The sequence below is a fragment of the Trematomus bernacchii genome, unplaced genomic scaffold (genome assembly GCF_902827165.1).
Source record: "Trematomus bernacchii unplaced genomic scaffold, fTreBer1.1, whole genome shotgun sequence".
NCBI lineage: Eukaryota > Metazoa > Chordata > Actinopteri > Perciformes > Nototheniidae > Trematomus > Trematomus bernacchii.
Window position 1 is genome coordinate 725834 of NW_022987631.1, and position 19358 is coordinate 745191.

The 19358-nt window shown below is 43.9% G+C and overlaps 1 protein-coding gene across 1 annotated transcript in view; it reads left to right on the forward strand.

Annotated features, from left to right (window-relative positions):
- LOC117484592 (CSC1-like protein 2) overlaps window positions 1-19358 on the forward strand; it is a 49723-nt gene that overhangs the window by 12957 nt on the left and 17408 nt on the right. Inside the window, 6 exon segments of the mRNA XM_034133024.1 lie at window positions 3008-3150; window positions 6106-6157; window positions 7239-7347; window positions 10274-10344; window positions 16750-16795; window positions 16797-16831. Coding sequence (XP_033988915.1) covers window positions 3008-3150; window positions 6106-6157; window positions 7239-7347; window positions 10274-10344; window positions 16750-16795; window positions 16797-16831 — 456 coding nt within the window.

A 19358-nucleotide genomic window follows, 5' to 3' on the forward strand; every position in this document is an offset into this window, starting at 1 on the left:
TGGTGGTGATGATGATGATGGTGATGATGAAGAATATGATGGTGATGATGGTGATGAAGATGATGATGGTGATTATGATGATGGTGATGATGGTGGTGATGATGAAGAATATGATGGTGGTGATGATGATGATGGTGATGATGATGATGGTGGTGATGATGAAGAATATGATGATGAAGATGATGGTGGTGATGGTGATGAAGATGATGGTGATGATGATGGTGGTGATGATGATGATGGTGAAGATGGTGGTGGTGATGGTGGTGATGATGATGATGGTGATGGTGGACGAATTACACATATGATGTTTGTCAATCTTAAAAAATCATTTCCATGTCAAAAAAGTCACAGTTTGTCGTAAAACTGTTGAAATATAAGACTATGAAAAATACGCAACTAGAAAGACTACAAATCCCAGAGTCGCGTAAGTGATGTCACAATTGTTTTCCTCCACTAAGAGATAGCTAAGATCAGCGCCATATAGATATAATCTATCTATATGGCGCTGGCTAAGATAAGATAACTTTAACAAGATGCCTGTGTGCTTAGTACCAGGTTGTTATCATACCAGCAATGGGTCTTGCTCGTTCTTTCGCTTCCCGTCTGATGAAAGGACCAGGAGTGGCTTGATCAAGTTAGCTACCTAGCTAGTAGCTAGCACGTTAGTTAGCATTACAGCCTTGTCATTTGTATTAGCCTTAACATGAAGTAACATGAAGTAACCCAAAATGTTAAACAGTAAGAGTAGTAGTCATATTTCGTGAACCCTTTGAAGAGTACTGTCACACCGGTGTGATCATTCTATAATACACCATTTAAGCCCGGGGGAGAAATGCTAACGCTAACGCTACATTAGCTTCGGCGATCTTTTCTACTTCATGCTATCTGCACAAATGGTTGACATTAAAACGACCAGGCAGTTCAGAGAGAATCAAAGGAAGGCAGGCAGGAAGCTTTGCATGACTTTCTTCAGGACGTGTTTCATTGTGGTGATAGTGAGGGTAGTCAATCGTTTTGTTGACAAGACAGTAGTGACGGCCATCTTGGTGACGTGTGTTGTTGACCAGAGATGTAGTTCATTGAGCGTTTCACACAAACAAATGTGTTACTTCACAGTTTTACGACACATCTTTTTTTTTTTGACTTGCAAAATTATCTTTTAAATTGACAAACATCATATGTGTAATTCGTGGTACAATTCAAACGGGATCGAAAGATAATCTTTCTCTCTCCATTGACTTCAATACATAATTTTTCCAAAATAAGGTCCCATGGAGGTCCCCCGGAAGGGGAGGGACTTCGCCACTCTATCCCCTCAAACCTCCTTCAGACTATCGCTCCTGATATTCTACCGTTTCTCACCCATTTCATCAACGCTTCTCTAACTTCTGGTGACTTTCCAAACAATCTCAAGGAGGCAAGAGTAAACCCTCTCCTAAAGAAACCCACTCTCAACCCGTCCGATGTTATAAACTACAGGCCTGTCTCTCTCCTCCCGTTCCTGTCTTTAAACAACTCTCCTGTTATCTCCATCAGAACAACCTTCTGGATCCGCACCAGTCTGGTTTCAAGGCAGGTCACTCCACAGAAACTGCTCTCCTGTCTCTGAGGAACTGCACACGGCTAAAGCAGCCTCCCTCTCCTCTGTCATCATCCTGTTGGACCTGTCTGCTGCATTCGACACGGTGAACCATCAGATCCTCCTTCACACTCTCCAAGAACTTGGAGTTTCAGGCTCTGCACTTTCCCTCCTCACCTCATACCTAGAAGACCGCACCTACAGGGTAACTTGGAGAGGGTCCGAGTCCGACCCTTGTCAATTAACTACAGGGGTCCCTCAGGGCTCTGTTCTTGGTCCCCTCCTCTTCTCTCTGTACACAAACTCGCTCGGATCAGTCATTGGCCCGCATGGTTTTTCATACCACTGCTACGCTGACGACACCCAATTCATTCTGTCCTTTCCCCGCTCAGAGACCCAGGTCGTCGCACGCATCTCTGCTTGTCTAGCAGACATCTCTCAGTGGATGTCTGCTCACCACCTCAAGCTCAACCTTGACAAGACTCAACTGCTTTTCCTTCAGGGAAAAGATTGTCCCACTCTTGACCTAACAATCAACATCGGCCCCTCTGTTGTTTCCCCGACTCGGACTGCAAGGAATCTGGGTGTGACCCTAGATAACAACCTGTCCTTCACTGCAAACATCGCTGCTACAACCCGCTGCTGCAGATACACGCTTTACAACATCAGGAGGATACGTCCCCTCCTGACCCAGAAAGCAGGTTCTGGTCCAGGCTCTCGTCATCTCACGCCTAGACTACTGCAACTCCCTCCTGGCTGGTCTACCTGCATGTGCCATCCCACCTCTGCAGCTCATCCAGAATGCAGCGGCTCGTCTGGTCTTCAACCTTCCTAAATGTTCCCACACCACGCCGCTCCTCCGCTCCCTTCACTGGCTTCCAGTAACTGCTAGAATCCACTTCAAGACACTGGTACTAGCGTACCATGCTGTGAATGGATCTGGCCCTTCCTACATCCAGGACATGGTTAAACCATACACCCCAGCACGTGCACTCCGCTCTGCATCAGCCAAACGTCTCGCTGCACCCGCACTGCGAGGGGGACCCAAGTTCCCATCAGCAAAAACACGTGGGTTTGATATCCTGGCTCCAACATGGTGGAATGAGCTCCCCATTGACATCAGGACAGCAGAAAGCTTACACATCTTCCAGAGCAGACTGAAGACTCATCTCTTTCGACTCCACTTCGAGCGATAGAAGCACTAACAAAGCACTTATATACTAACAAAGGACTGGCTTATCTAAAGCTAGTTGAGTAGCACTTGAAATGTTTTGGCTCTATGAAACCTGATGTTCTTATATGATTCTGTCTTCTTCAAGTTTGTATCTTCTTGGTCGAATGCACGTATTGTAAGTCGCTTTGGATAAAAGCGTCAGCTAAATGTAATGTAATGATGATGATAATGATGCCCCCCCCCTCCTCTTGCAGGGATGAGGAGATCAGAGAGAAGTGTGGAGAGGATGCAGTTCACTACCTCTCGTTCCAGAGGCACATCATTGGGCTGCTGGTGGTGGTGGGGGTCCTCTCAGTGGGCATCGTGCTGCCTGTCAACTTCTCTGGAGACCTGCTGGGTGAGAGACTATACTCACTATATACATATATATATATATATATATACAGAGAGAGAGAGAGAGAGAGAGATCGATCACCGGTTACGATTGTTGTTGTTAGCATCTGGTGCTAGATCAGAGCTAACGGCTATAAGGAGCTGTTTCTACAACAAGGTGGAGGAGAGCTCTCTCCTGTCAGACTGAGAGGCTGATAACATCAGCTCAGTGAGGTAAGGGACTCTCTGAGGGTTTAGATAACACTTTAACTTTAGTCTAAGTTATCTCGGTGAGTCTCAAATTGTTTGGTCACCTATGTAAACTAAAATAAACTAAATAATGTGACATTTCATTACACATGTGCATTCGAAATTACATACAAAAATCCTCATAAGTGTGTGGAGAGGTTTTGGATGAATGCAGTGTGAGCAGTAAATAAATCCTGCAGTCGTTAAAAACTGTGTGTGTGTGTGTGTGTGTGTGTGTGTGTGTGTGTGTGTGTGTGTGTGTGTGTGTGTGTGTGTGTGTGTGTGTGTGTGTGTGTGTGTGTGTGTGTGTGTGTGTGTGTGTGTGTGTGTGTGTGTGTGTGTGTGTGTGTGTGTGTGTGTGTGTGTGTGTGTGTGTGTGTGTGTGTGTGTGTGTGTGTGTGTGTGTGTGTGTGTGTGTGTGTGTGTGTGTGTGTGTGTGTGTGTGTGGTTTTAGTCCGAATTATCAGTAAAGACGCTCTGTGGAGCCGGGTGTACCCCCGCCCCCCCTCTAAAGAAGGTAACAGCTACAGGCTACTGTTAGCATCCAGGTGTTGGGATACTAGTGTTAGCGTCCTGGTGTTAGCATTTGTGGTGTTAGCATCGTGTTGTTAGGATACTAATGTTAGCATCGTGGTGTTATGATACTGGTGTTAGCATCGTGGTGTTAGGATAAGAGAAGATGGACCTTTATTAATCCCCGTGGTCAAATTCAGTTGTACAAAGCAGCAACAGGGTAAGCGTGAAAAAACAGGACAGCATAATAATGATAATAATAAAAGACTATGAAATAGGAGTAAAATAACTGTCAGCATATATACATTTTTTTTTTATATATACTATGATACTAGTGTTAGCGTCCTGGTGTTAGCATCGTGGTGTTAGGATACTAGTGTTAGCGTCGTGGTGTTAGGATACTAGTGTTAGCGTCCTGGTGTTAGCATCGTGGTGTTAGGATACTAGTGTTAGAATCCAGGTGTTAGGATACTAGTGTTAGCGTCCTGGTGTTAGCATTGTGGTGTTAGGATACTGGTGTTAGCATCGTGGTGTTAGGATACTAGTGTTAGCATCGTGGTGTTAGGATACTGGTGTTAGCATCGTGGTGTTAGGATACTGGTGTTAGGATACTAGTGTTAGCATCCTGGTGTTAGGATACTGGTGTTAGCATCCTGGTGTTAGGATACTAGTGTTAGCATCGTGGTGTTAGGATACTAGTGTTAGCGTCCTGGTGTTAGCATTGTGGTGTTAGCATCCAGGATTTCAAAAACATGACATCACATTTACGGACCGTCCACACAGCAGCGTTAAAAAAATCTTGGAACGCTTCTGCCCATTCACTTTGAATGGGGTGACGTCATTTGCCTCACTTTTCGCCGAACTGCATTGTGGGCAGGCGAGCGGAGATTTTCAGGATTTTCAGGATTCAAAGTTGAGCAATGTTCAACTTTTGAGGCTGAGGTGGAAGCGTCAGCCAATCAAATCCCGTGTATGCTGGGAGAGACATACCGCAGGTCATTTCCTCATATTCCAAAACATGGAGGAGAAATGAGCGGTAGGGAATCACCCGGTGCTTTATGACCAGTCCCTATTTACCTACCGGGATACAAACCGGAGGAGCCAGGCATGGAGGGAGGTGGCAGAGACAGTGGTATGTTTTCGCCTGTTTGGAGTTTATATCCAGTTTACTTCAAACTTTTTTGCTTCGTATGTCGCGGGCGGGAGATTCATGTGATTGGTTGTTGGTGCCTTGCTCGCAAAAAATCCCCAAGCTTCAGATACGCCCACCTCCAAGATTTTTTTAACGCTGCTGTGTGGACGGTCCGTTACAGTAAAGATTAAATCCTGTGACATTTCTCTACGTTGTTCTGTTAAAGATATTATTTGTGTGTGTGTGTGTGTGTGTGTGTGTGTGTGTGTGTGTGTGTGTGTATTTTAGTCCGAATTATCATTAAAGAGGCTCCATTGAGCCGGACGGGCCCCCGCCCCCCCTCGAAAGAAGGTAACAGCTACGGGCTACTGTTAGCATCGTGGTGTTAGCATCGTGGTGTTAGCATCGTGGTGTTAGCGTTAGCACTAAGCTCCTCCCCCTGCAGAGTCACCCTCCGGACCTCGAGCAGCTTCCTGTCTGCAGCATCATGGCTCCAATGATAGAGAGCATTTCAAAACAAATGAATCTGCAGAATAAAAGTTACAGTGCCATAAATCATCAAAACATAAAACGCAAGTTCAGATTATTTTATTTTATTTTACAAACATTTAAAAAAGTGCCCATCTCATGTTTCTACATGATCTGGTTTTGCACACGGCACACACTTTATTTTGGGAGTTATTTTAATGAGAATTTGATGAAATAAAATGTATGTTTTTACCTTTTATTTGTTTATTTCTTCACTGTCGGAGGCATTTAAGGACCGTTAGAAACATAAACATCTGTTTTAAAAAATAAATATCAAACTCAGATGCTGAAGCTGCTAAATACATGAGTTTATGATCTGAAATAAAGCATTATTTGTTATTAGTTTATTGAAACAAGAAGCTGTCAGATAAATGTATTTCCTCTGTGATTAGTAGACGTATAAAGTAGCAGGAAGTAGAAATACTCCAGTAAAGTACCTCCTGTGTGTACTGCAATATCTGTGTTGTGTGTATTTTTGTATGTGACCCTGAAGTATCTCAGCACATCCTTTTAAGTTTTTAAAAACGTCTTAAACAATAACATTTGTATTTGTTCCAGAAAACAACGCGTACAGCTTCGGACGCACGACCATCGCCAACCTGAAGTCTGGGTGAGTGCCGGGAGATTATACTGTATATAATATATATAATATTAGGGCTGTCAGTCGATTAAAATAGTTAATCGTGATTAATCGCAAATTAATCGCACATTTTCTATCTGTTCTAAATGTACCTTAGAGGGATATTTTTCAAGTTTTTAATACTTATGAGTGGACAAATATGCTTTATATGTTTGTTTATTATCATTTGAACAATGACAAATATTCTCATGAATATTAAACACAACAACCTGGAACCTCTCTCATACAATTGTGTGTGTGTGTGTGTGTGTGTGTGTGTGTGTGTGTGTGTGTGTGTGTGTGTGTGTGTGTGTGTGTGTGTGTGTGTGTGTGTGTGTGTGTGTGTGTGTGTGTGTGTGTGTGTGTGTGTGTGTGTGTGTGTGTGTGTGTGTGTGTGTGTGTGTGTGTGTGTGTGTGATGTGTGTGTGTGTGTGTGTGTGTGTGTGTGTGTGTGTGTGTGTGTGTGTGTGTGTGTGTGTGTGTGTGTGTGTGTGTGTGTGTGTGTGTGTGTGTGTGTGTGTGTGTGTGTGTGTGTGTGTGTGTGTGTGTGTGTGATGTCCCACTGTCTGGCTACCTGCATCAAGTCAAGTGCTCGGCGCAGTTGTCGGCGAAATGTCGCTCCTCTGTTTTCATTGAAACAGCTCCTTATATCCGTTAGCGCAGCTAGCTAGCACCAGATGCTAACAACAACAACAACACGTAAGGTGTGCCTTGCTCGCCCCACACATACACACACCCTCCCGGTCCTCCCGATGGCCAGTCCGGGCCTGCCGGTGAGCGTGGAAGTGTGGTCTGCCACAAGCGGGCGGCAGGAGCGGGGCTGTCAGCATCAGCTTGTAGATGGTATTTTAAACTCGATGCGCTCTGAAACTACGGGGCGGCCGAGGACAAAAAATACACATGCGTTAATCGCGTTAAAATAATTAGTGGCGTTCATTTTTTTTGCGTTAACGCGTTATTAACGATTTCAGCTCTGGCTTTGATTTGGTGGGATTTACCTTTTCAGAATTTTGTGTAAATATGATTTATTTATTTGTTTGTTTATTTGTTTGTTTATGTGTCTCTCTCTCAGGACCAACCTGCTGTGGCTGCACACCTCCTTCGCCTTCATGTACCTGCTGCTGACCGTCTACAGCATGAGGAGACACACCTCCAAGATGCACTACAAGGAGGACGACCTGGTGAGACACACACACACACACACACACACAGACACACACACACACACACACACACACACACACACACACACAGACACAGACACAGACACACACACACACAGACACACACACACACAGACACACACACACAGACACACACAGACACACACACACACACACACAGACACAGACACACACAGACACAGACACACACATACACACACACACACACACACACACACACACACACACACACACACAGACACACACCTCCAAGATGCACTACAAGGAGGATGACCTGGTGAGCCAAACACACACACACACACACACACGCAGCATTATACACATACACACATGCACACACCTGCAGCATTACACACACAGCATTGCTTACACACACACACACACACACACACACACACATACTTGCAGCATTACACACATACACACACCTGCATCATTACACTGACCTTTCGTGACCATGTCAAAACATATAAGGAAGCTCTCTCCCACGCCAAGACTCACTACTACTCCCATCTCATCGGTGCCCAGCAAAGCAACCCCAGAACACTGTTCTCCACCATCAACCGCCTACTCCGCCCCCCTGACGCCCCCCAGCCCTCAGGGGCTCCCGATCTGTGCTCCAAATTCCTCGACTTCTTCCAGGCGAAAGTCGAGGCCATCCATCAGCAGCTCCTGGCGACTGGCCCTCCCCCCCTACCTGCATCTCAGCCACCTGGTAACGCACCCCAAGCGCCGCGCCTCTCCCACTCCAACCTCTCCTCCTTCTCCCTTGTGGATGCTCTCCAAGTGGCCAAACTGGTCTGCTCGGCCAAGACCTCCACCTGCTCCCTGGACCCTATGCCCACAGCCCTGGTCAAGGACTGCCTACCCACCCTCTGTCCCTACATGGTGGTCATCATCAACGCTTCTCTGGCTCCTGGTATACTCCCCACCAGCTTCAAAATGGCCTCAGTCACCCCCATACTCAAAAAACCTGGCCTGGACCCCGACGACCTCCAGAACCACCGGCCGATCTCCAACCTTCCCTTCCTAAGCAAAACTCTGGAAAGAGTGGTCGCCGGCCAACTCCATCTGTACATGTCCAACCATGAGCTCTATGAGCCCTTCCAATCCGGCTTCAGACAGCAACACAGCACTGAGACCGCCCTCATCAAGATCACCAACGATCTCCTCATTGCTGCTGACTCTGGCCGCCTCAGCATCCTAATCCTCCTGGACCTCTCTGCAGCGTTTGACACCATCTCTCCCAACATCCTCCTCACCCGCCTCTCAGACCTCCTAGGTGTCACTGGCACAGCGCTGTCTTGGTTCACATCCTACCTCCATAACAGGAAACAGTTTGTCTCCATCAATGGCTCAAATTCACCCCCGGCCCCAGTCCACCACGGTGTACCCCAGGGCTCTGTGCTTGGCCCCCTCCTGTTCACCATTTACATGCTCCCCCTCGGCCAGATCATCCGACATCATGGACTCAATTTACACTGTTACGCTGATGATACCCAACTGTATCTCAGCACCACTCCATCCTCCCAGCTCCCCCCTCAGTCTCTCATCAATTTCCTGCATGACATCAAAGCATGGATGTCTTCCAACTATCTCAAACTAAACAGCAAGAAAACAGAGCTCATGGTTGTGGCACCCAAGGCGCTGCTCCAGAAGGTTGGTGACTTCATCCTTGAGGTCGACGGCTGCTCCATCTCCCCATCTCCTGAAGCCCGCAACCTGGGTGTCATCCTCGACTCCACCCTTTCCTTCCACTCGTCAAGTCTGTGACCACATCGGCCTTTTTCCACCTGAGGAACATTGCCAGACTCCGACCGTCACTCTCGGAGTCTGTTGCCGAAACCCTAGTTCATGCGTTTGTCACCTCCCGCTTGGACTACTGCAATGGTGTCCTGTTTGGGGTTCCCAACAAAACCCCGGACAGGCTCCAGTATGTCCAAAACTGTGCTGCTAGGGTACTCGCACACACAAAGCCGTGGCAGCACATCACTCCCACCCTCATCCACCTACACTGGTTGCCGGTCAAATCCCGCATATCATACAAAATCCTCCTCCTTACCTACAAGTCCCTCCATGCCCCCCAGTACCTATCGGACATCCTTCACCCACATGCCCCACCCCGGAACCTGCGGTCTTCAGACTCTGGCCTGCTCACCACCCCCCGCACCAAACGAACCTTCGGGGACAGAGCCTTCAGTGTGGCAGCCCCCACCCTCTGGAACGCTCTCCCTGCGGAGATCCGCAACATCCCCACACTTGACGCCTTCAAAAGGGCCCTCAAGACCCATCTGATTACTAAGGCCTTTGGCCCCTAATCTATCTGTTGTTTTGTCTGTCTGACTGGTTGTCTGACTGCCTTTTGTTTTGTTATGTTTGTTTTTGCCCTATTCTTCTTTGTTAAAGCAACCTTGGGTCTCATGAAAGGCGCTATATAAATCCAAGCTATTATTAATATTATTATCATTACACACACACACGCACACACACACACACGCACACACTCATCACACACACCTGCAGCATCACACACACACACACACACACACACACACACACAGCATTACTTACACACACACTCATCACACACACCTGCAGCATCACACACACACACACACACACACACACACACACACAGCATTACTTACACACACACTCATCACACACACCTGCAGCATCACACACACACACACACACACACACACACACACACACACACACTCATCACACACACCTGCAGCATCACACGCACACACGCACACACTCATCACACACACCTGCAGCATCACACACACACACACACACACACACACTCATCACACACACCTGCAGCATCACACACACACCTTTACCTGCATGCATGTGAATCTTGAAAACATGAGAAGGTGTGTTTGTGTTCTAATCCCAGGGTTGTGTCTTGCAGGTGAAGCGCACTTTGTTCATTAACGGCATCTCTAAATACGCCGAGGAGAGTCAGATCAAGCAGCACTTTGAGTGAGTCCTCTGATCCCTTTCCTCACCTGGAGATGTGTAATGTGACAACACACGTACTGTACATCAAATACACACTGTTCTCACAATAACTTCTTACCGGCACACTAATTAAATATATTTAATATGTATATATGACCCAAATATGTATACATATATTTAATTAATTTCTTATTTTAAAAGTTACTTACCTGTATATCATTTTAATTGTATCTTTAATTGAATGAATCTCTAATCTGTGTGAATCGGTGCTGTTTCTCAATCTCACCCTGTTGCTGTTAAACTACTGAACACGGGGATTAATAAAGCTCCATCTTATCTTATTTTATCTTGTCTAATCTTAGATAACACCCTGGGCTCATATTTTATCTGTTTTTTGTACCAGCAGGTGGCAGCATAGTCAAAGTAGCATTGAGCTTCATTTACAAGTGAACTTGTGCAAGGTCTCCTATCATGCAAAAGTCACTTTCTGATGTCTTCTCTACATCACCATGTGTCCCCGGTGTGTCAGGAGACTCACAAAGTGATGTCTTCTCTACATCACCATGTGTCCCCGGTGTGTCAGGAGACTCACAAAGTGATGTCTTCTCTACATCACCATGTGTCCCGGTGTGTCAGGAGACTCACTAAGTGATGTCTTTTCTACATCACCATGTGTCCCCGGTGTGTCAGGAGACTCACAAAGTGATGTCTTCTCTACATCACCATGTGTCCCCGGTGTGTCAGGAGACTCTCAAAGTGATGTCTTCTCTACATCACCATGTGTCCCCGGTGTGTCAGGAGACTCACATAGTGATGTCTTCTCTACATCACCACGTGTCCCCGGTGTGTCAGGAGACTCTCTAAGTGATGTCTTCTCTACATCACCATGTGTCCCCGGCAGAGCCGGCCCGACCCATTAAGCGACATAAGCGACCGCTTAGGGCCCCGCAGCCACTAAGGGCCCCTAGCAAAAATGATTATTTTTTTACAGCTACGTTACTTTGAATTGCGGGGGTAAGCTAAACCGTTAGCAAGTAGCTATAGCTAGCCAGATATATTAAAGGGGACCTATCATGCAAAATGCACTTTTGTACGTCTTTTCTACATGAATATGTGTCCCCGGTGTTCCAGGGAACTCACCAAGTGTCAGAAAACACAACCCTCTCTATTTTCCTCCATACCCAAATCTCTAAAAAAGGGGCTGCAACGGATCTGATAAAAACTGATCCAGATTTGAACACTGTCCTGACGTCAGGACGGTGGCGCTACGGCTATTGGGCCAACTCTCCACCTATCAGGGGAATGTGGGGTTGGGCCACGGCCGGCCATTGCCGCTCGAAAGCGCTGGAGACGCTGTAGTACATATGCCAGGCCTGTAAGTGGCGCTGTAGTCTGCCACAAAAGCAGCGAAGAAGACTTCCCGCCCATAGTTACCATGGTTACCCTTCTGTTTATTCTCCGCTGTGGCTTTCTTTCTCCCTCCCCGAGGCAAGCGTTTGCTCCCGCTGCTTTAATTCAATGCAATCCCTCCCCGTCGAGGCAAGCACTGTAATTCTCTCCGGTTAGTCCACCAGCAGATGACAAACACCCACCTCTCCGCCTCTTCCAAGGAACCAGGGGACCGTGCGGCAGAGTTTCAGTTTCAGTTTGTTTCGCCAGTCAAGATGTCCGTTAAAGTTTAAATCTTCCGGACAAAATTAGAAAAGTGCCGGTCAAAGGTCTTCTTTGTTATTTATTGAGCTTTAAAACAAATGAATAACGACTCTATATAATAAAACACGGAGGACGGAGATCTCTTTTTCTCCCCCTCTTCTGACAGCCCAGCAGCTGATCAGAGCACGTCTCCCCTCTCCTGCAGGGGGGCGTGGTCAGCAGAATCAGACCCGTAGACAGCAAACAGCACATAGAGCGAAATGAGGCATGGCTAAAATGCATGATCTGTTTGGTATTTTGAAAACAGAAACGTATAAATATACCTTATATAGGTATGGCCCTACAATATATCATTTAAATATAGCATGATAGGTCCACTTTAAATAAACACTTTGTCATACAATCTAAATGTAATGTTTTTTAGCGTTACCTGGTGATTTCAAAGAAAGCTCTCTGGGAAATGTTGACTTACTGTTCGACATGAAGCTAGAAGCTACCTTACAGTACACAGTTGATCCTGAGTCCTGTCAGTTAAAGTGTTTCATAGTTAGCTTAGCTAAGCATCAACCTAGCACTGAAATATATGGATGTTATGTGACAGTATTTCTGAGGAAAAGTCAGCTGAAATGGTGGCATAGTTGCCACAGCTTTACCTGTCGACTGTTTGAACGTATTTGCAGCAGTACATGTGGCTGTTTGGCCACTGACGTTGCCATAACAACACCTGAATGTAAATGGGCAACCTCTTTTTGTGACAGATTTTTGCATGAAATTATAATTCTTCTGAATGATATTCCTCTTGACAGCTAGTTTCTATGTGAACATTATGAGATGGACAGCCAGAGAGAATACATGAAAAACAGTTATGAAATACTGTATGACAAAACAAGAAAACAGTTTAAAAGGGGAGTGATTTGTAAAATATCCATAAAGAAAAATCTGTTTACAGTTCTGTTTCATATGGGTGTTGAGAGATGTATCCATAGCTCTCAAAGTGCACCAGATTCATGCTTTTAACTTCAATATTTAAAAAAAATCTTACCGGGGGAGCATGCCCCCGGACCCCCCTAGAGGAGGTGAGGACCCTCCTAGAGGAGGTGAGGACCCCCCTAGAGGAGGTGAGGACCCCCCTAGAGGATGTTAGGTCCACGGTGTTTACATGCTTATGTATACAATATGTGTGCTTATGCTAACATCATAAGACAAAAGTTGGTTCCGTGTTGTGTGTAGTGAGAACGAGCTAGAGTGAGGGGCCAAAGCTCGCTTAGGGCCCCCAAAGGTCTAGGGCCGGCCCTGGTCCCCGGTGTGTCAGGAGACTCTCAAAGTGATGTCTTCTCTACATCACCATGTGTGTCCCCGGTGTGTCCCCGGTGAGAGGAGACTCACAAAGAGTCAGGAATAAACCCCTCTCTCTTTTCCTCCGTACCCACATCTCTAAAAACGGGGGAACAACGGAGCTGATCCAGATTTGCTGCGTCATGACCACATTACTAAAATGTGGGCGGGCTTTACACCCACGGGCCAATCAGAAACGTTGCTGTCAGAAACAATGTGTTTACATTAGCATGGCTAACACTCAGAGCTAACCTGTACTGGAGAGAGCATGTGTGAAGAAGCAGGAAATCAAAAGGAAGTCACCTTGTGGTAAACCTGAGAGAGAAAGAGTTTGAGCTCCATACTGTTTCAGAGAGAATCCTTGATGTGGTTTGGAACATGATGTGGAGTTTCATCACGGCAGCATTTAGCTGAGTTTCTGCTGGGAGAATTCTGAGCAGGCATTAGCTCCCCCTCCTCTTTTTTTTTTTTTTCAAGCTAAGGACCCAAAATCAGCGTTTCTCCAACAGGCTGAAACAGAGGGATATGACACATGTTTTTATATATTTTGATATATCTGAGACCCATAATATATGCCTAAAAGTAGCATCAGGGTGTCCGCGGGCTCTTCAAAAGTATTAAAAGTTGATGGATCAATTTAGCGAAAATGAAGGCTATTAAAAAGTATTAAAAAGTATTAAAGGGCATTTTCCAAGGTATTACATTTTGTAGCTTGTTTTCAATAAGTATATAAATTGTCCAAAGAGGTTGTATTCTACAGTCTGCCTGAATGTAATCATTGCGTAGGTGTGTAGTGTGATTCTGTGTAGTTTATTTATGGCATCCCGTTGGATTTGACGTCATCTGAACAGGACATTGCACGCTCACTGCTTGATAGCGCGCGAAGGCCCGTTTACGCCGGTTGTTAAACAACATGGTTATGGGGAAATGCAAGTTTGCGTCCAAATGGTTGGAAGATAAGGAGGAAGGACAAACAATACTGTATAGTAGTGTTTCCGCCAGACCAGGGCTGAGAGGGCGTCCACCCCGAGAGCGGGGGGGGGTGTGACGTCACATCACGTGACTTGAATTTTGCATTGAGCCGTCCCTTATAGATACTATCTCTTTACGTATTAGTGATGGGAATTCCGGCTCTTTTTAGTGAGCCGGATCATTTGGCTCGGCTCACTAAGAAGAGCCGGCTCTTTCGGCTCCTAAACGGCTCTTCATGTTACCACAGTTTACCACGGAGCCTCAGTTTCGCCGCTGCGAGGCTCCGGCGCTCGCAGTTCACGCGCGTGCTCCACTAGCACCCCCCATCAAGGCTCGCCGGCAGTACACTTTCCGTCACAGGAACACGCTTTGCTGGTGGCGAAAATAATCCCACCAGACTCCTTTGCCCCTCCAACAGAGGGATGGCCTTGTCCTTTTTCCTTTTCGTCATTTCAAGCGATAAAAACTCGATCTTCTCTCGAATTATTTATTTTTACATCAAATGACGGCAAGACGCCCCCCTGGCGGAAACGCTGCTTTATAGTAAATGTGTCGCCAATTTAACCGGTTAAAACTCCAAGTGGCGATGAGGTCTTAAAGGGCCCATGTCATGGCCATTTCCACTGATAATAATTCCATTGTTGAGGTCTACTAGAATAGATTTATATTGTGCATTGTTCCAAACTCACATTGGTTTCTCATACAGCATCTCTGTAAACTACGTGTATTCACTGAATTTCACTCTCTGCCTTTAACGGCTCGTTGTAGCTCCAATAGCTCCAGCCCCCACCCTCCCTGTTACCCCATTCACACCAACGGTGTTTCAGGGCCGGTTCGGAGCTGGAGCTTGAAAAGCACCGGGTTTCCCTGTTCACCCCGCAGCGGAGCAGCCTCTAAGCTCCGGAATCCGGTTCGTTTCGAGCACCAAAAAGTTGTCCGTCTAGAAGCAAGAACCGCATACGTCACGCTTACGTCGGAGGGGGGCGAGATTAACCTGAGCTAACAGTTAAGGCGAGTACGGCAAATAAAAGTTGTAACCAGCAGTAGTGCTGAGCAAAGTGACTAGAACGCAACCACACACTTGTAAAAAAAAAACACGCTTTATAAAGTCAGGCAACACTAACCAGGCTTCGTGTGATTCTGTTTATTTGTACTTTACTTTGACCATCCGTTCTCTGTCATTGATCATTGTGGAGAGCAGGCAGACGTTTTGTTTGTTATTATAGCAGCTATCGGATGGAATCAATACATGGGCTGCACAGGTTGTCATGTCCGACTATCACAAGTAGAATCATAATGAAAAATACGCCGGTAAAAAGTGCCTGTAGAAAACGGCTTAGCAAGTAGTCAGTTTAGCTTTGGTTGCTATGCTAACATCACCCATGTTATACCAGAGAAACTTTCATAACAGCGTTGTGATGCCAAACAGCGTCAATTCAGACTGACACCAAACAGCGTCAATTCAGACTGACACACATTCACTTAAGGGGAACTGGGGATATGTATCAGCTGCTTGTGTGACAGTCAGACAGTGAATACTTTAGAGCCGTGTGAGCTAACCCGGAGCTAACGGGAGAATAAACTCCCGTGGAAGAGCAGCCAGCACTGCAGCGGTCGCTAAATGAAACACATTAATAAACAATGAACCACGGCACTCTGGAGAAAAGTATAAGGTTGGAGAAGTCGTTATTTAATTTAATCTGGCTTCGTATGATTAAAAGCAACACGATCATCGACCCAACGCAGTCCCCGGCCCGTTGTTGTGAGGTGAGCTCCGGCGTTGGGGAGAAACTCAGCGACGTAAACTGTGACGTCATGACGCAGCAGCGGCAGCACCAGTCGGGCTCTGAGCGGTGTGAAAAGAGCCGGCGCTAAACCGAAGAACCGGTTCTGAACCAGAAAAGCTCTAGCACGGAGCTAGAAGGGGAAAAGCCTTGGTGTGAAAGGGGTATGTGAGCACAGTGTGCTCTGATTGGTCGGGACGTTGTGAATCGCGCTGAGCTCCGTGGAGGTGTTGTTTCCTTGTTTAGCATACATAGCGAAACACAGCCAAACTCATCCTGAGCACACACAAAGTCACAGCCGAAGTAAAAACAATAAGTGTGGCTTGATATTGAGTAAGAAAAAGGTTGATAAACGCTGTGAGAATGGGTCTGCAGAGAGAATTTCGCCGCGATCCCAACTGTCTGTTATCAGCCTGCAGCCAGGGAGGAGAAATCAGCTGAGCTGCCTGCTCCCTGCACACAGATGTGTGTGTGAGGAAGTCCGTGGATTGGTCAATTTGGACCAATCAGCGGGGGCTTAACGTAACGGCTCCGCGGACGTAAGGTAACGGCTCCACGGATTGGTCCATTTCGTTCCGGGTACGGCATGATGTCATGCCGTACCCGGAACGTCACGCTTATACCCTGTGTATGATAGGAGACCGTCTCTGGTGTGAATGATGTTTATTCTTTGACTCTGCAGACAGGCGTATGAGAACTGCAAAGTGCTGGAAGCGAGGATCTGCTACAAACGTGGCCAAGCTGATGGCTCTGAACGCAGAGAGGTGAGCTTCAGCAACGTCTCACCACGCATTAATAATGCATATATCCATAGAGCCTTTCTGGGACTCAGAGTTGCTTTGGGGGGGGGGGGGGGGGGAGGCATCGTCATGTCAACAACATCTTGTTCTTAACACTGTGAGCCATGTTCATATCAACTCTCTGACACGTCTGCACAGCCCTCCACTTTAAATATAACTCACTGTAGTTTAATATATAACTCACTGTAGTTTAAAATATAACTCACTGTAGTTTAATATATAACTCACTGTAGTTTAAAATGTATAACTCATAACTCACTGTAGTTTAAAATATAACTCACTGTAGTTTAATATATAACTCACTGTAGTTTAAAATATAACTCACTGTAGTTTTCACTGTAGTTTAAAATATAACTCACTGTAGTTTTCACTGTAGTTTAAAATATAACTCACTGTAGTTTTCACTGTAGTTTAAAATATAACTCACTGTAGTTTAAATATAACTCACTGTATAACTCACTGTAGTTTAATATAACTCACTGTAGTTTAATATAACTCACTGTAGTTTAAATATAACTCACTGTAATATAACTCACTGTAGTTTAAATATAACTCACTGTATAACTCACTGTAGTTTAATATAACTCACTGTAGTTTAAATATAACTCACTGTATAACTCACTGCAGTTTAAATATAACTCACTGTAGTTTTCACTGTAGTTTAAAATATAACTCACTGTAGTTTTCACTGTAGTTTAAAATATAACTCACTGTAGTTTAATATATAACTCACTGTAGTTTAAAATATAACTCACTGTAGTTTAAATATATAACTCATAACTCACTGTAGTTTAAAATATAACTCACTGTAGTTTAAATATATAACTCACTGTAGTTTAAATATATAACTCATAACTCACTGTACTTTAAAATATAACTCACTGTAGTTTAAAATATAACTCACTGTAGTTTAAATATATAACTCATAACTCACTGTAGTTTAAAATATAACTCACTGTAGTTTTAATATATAACTCACTGTAGTTTAATATAACTCACTGTATTTAAAATATAACTCACTGTAGTTTAAATATATAACTCATAACTCACTGTAGTTTAATATATAACTCACTGTAGTTTAATATAACTCACTGTATAACTCACTGTAGTTTAATATAACTCACTGTAGTTTAATATAACTCACTGTATAACTCACTGTAGTTTAAATATATAACTCACTGTAGTTTAATATAACTCACTGTAGTTTAATATAACTCACTGTATAACTCACTGTAGTTTAAATATAACTCACTGTAGTTTAATATATAACTCACTGTAGTTTAATATAACTCACTGTAGTTTAAAATATAACTCACTGTAGTTTAAATATATAACTCATAACTCACTGTAGTTTAATATATAACTCACTGTAGTTTAATATAACTCACTGTAGTTTAATATAACTCACTGTATAACTCACTGTAGTTTAATATAACTCACTGTAGTTTAATATAACTCACTGTATAACTCACTGTAGTTTAAATATATAACTCACTGTAGTTTAATATAACTCACTGTAGTTTAATATAACTCACTGTATAACTCACTGTAGTTTAAATATAACTCACTGTAGTTTAATATATAACTCACTGTAGTTTAATATATAAATAGTTTAATATATAACTCACTGTAGTTTAATATAACTCACTGTAGTTTAAATATAACTCACTGTAATATAACTCACTGTAGTTTAAATATAACTCACTGTATAACTCACTGTAGTTTAATATAACTCACTGTAGTTTAAATATAACTCACTGTAGTTTAAATATAACTCACTGTATAACTCACTGTAGTTTAAATATAACTCACTGTAGTTTAAATATAACTCACTGTATAACTCACTGCAGTTTAAATATAACTCACTGTAGTTTAATATATAACTCACTGTAGTTTAATATAACTCACTGTAGTTTAAATATAACTCACTGTATAACTCACTGTAGTTTAAATATAACTCACTGTATAACTCACTGTAGTTTAAATATAACTCACTGTAGTTTAAATATAACTGACTGTATAACTCACTGTAGTTTAAATATAACTCACTGTAGTTAAATATATAACTGTAGTTTAATATAACTCACTGTAGTTTAATATATAACTCACTGTAGTTTAATATATAACTCACTGTAGTTTAATATAGCTCACTGTAGTTTAAATATAACTCGCTGTATAACTCACTGTAGTTTAATATAACTCACTGTAGTTTAATATAGCTCACTGTAGTTTAAATATAACTCACTGTATAACTCACTGTAGTTTAATATAACTCACTGTAGTTTAATATAACTCACTGTATAACTCACTGTAGTTTAATATAACTCACTGTATAACTCACTGTAGTTTAAAATATAACTCACTGTAGTTTAATATATAACTCACTGTAGTTTAATATAACTCACTGTATAACTCACTGTAGTTTAAATATATAACTCACTGTAGTTTAAATATATAACTCACTGTAGTTTAATATAACTCACTGTATAAC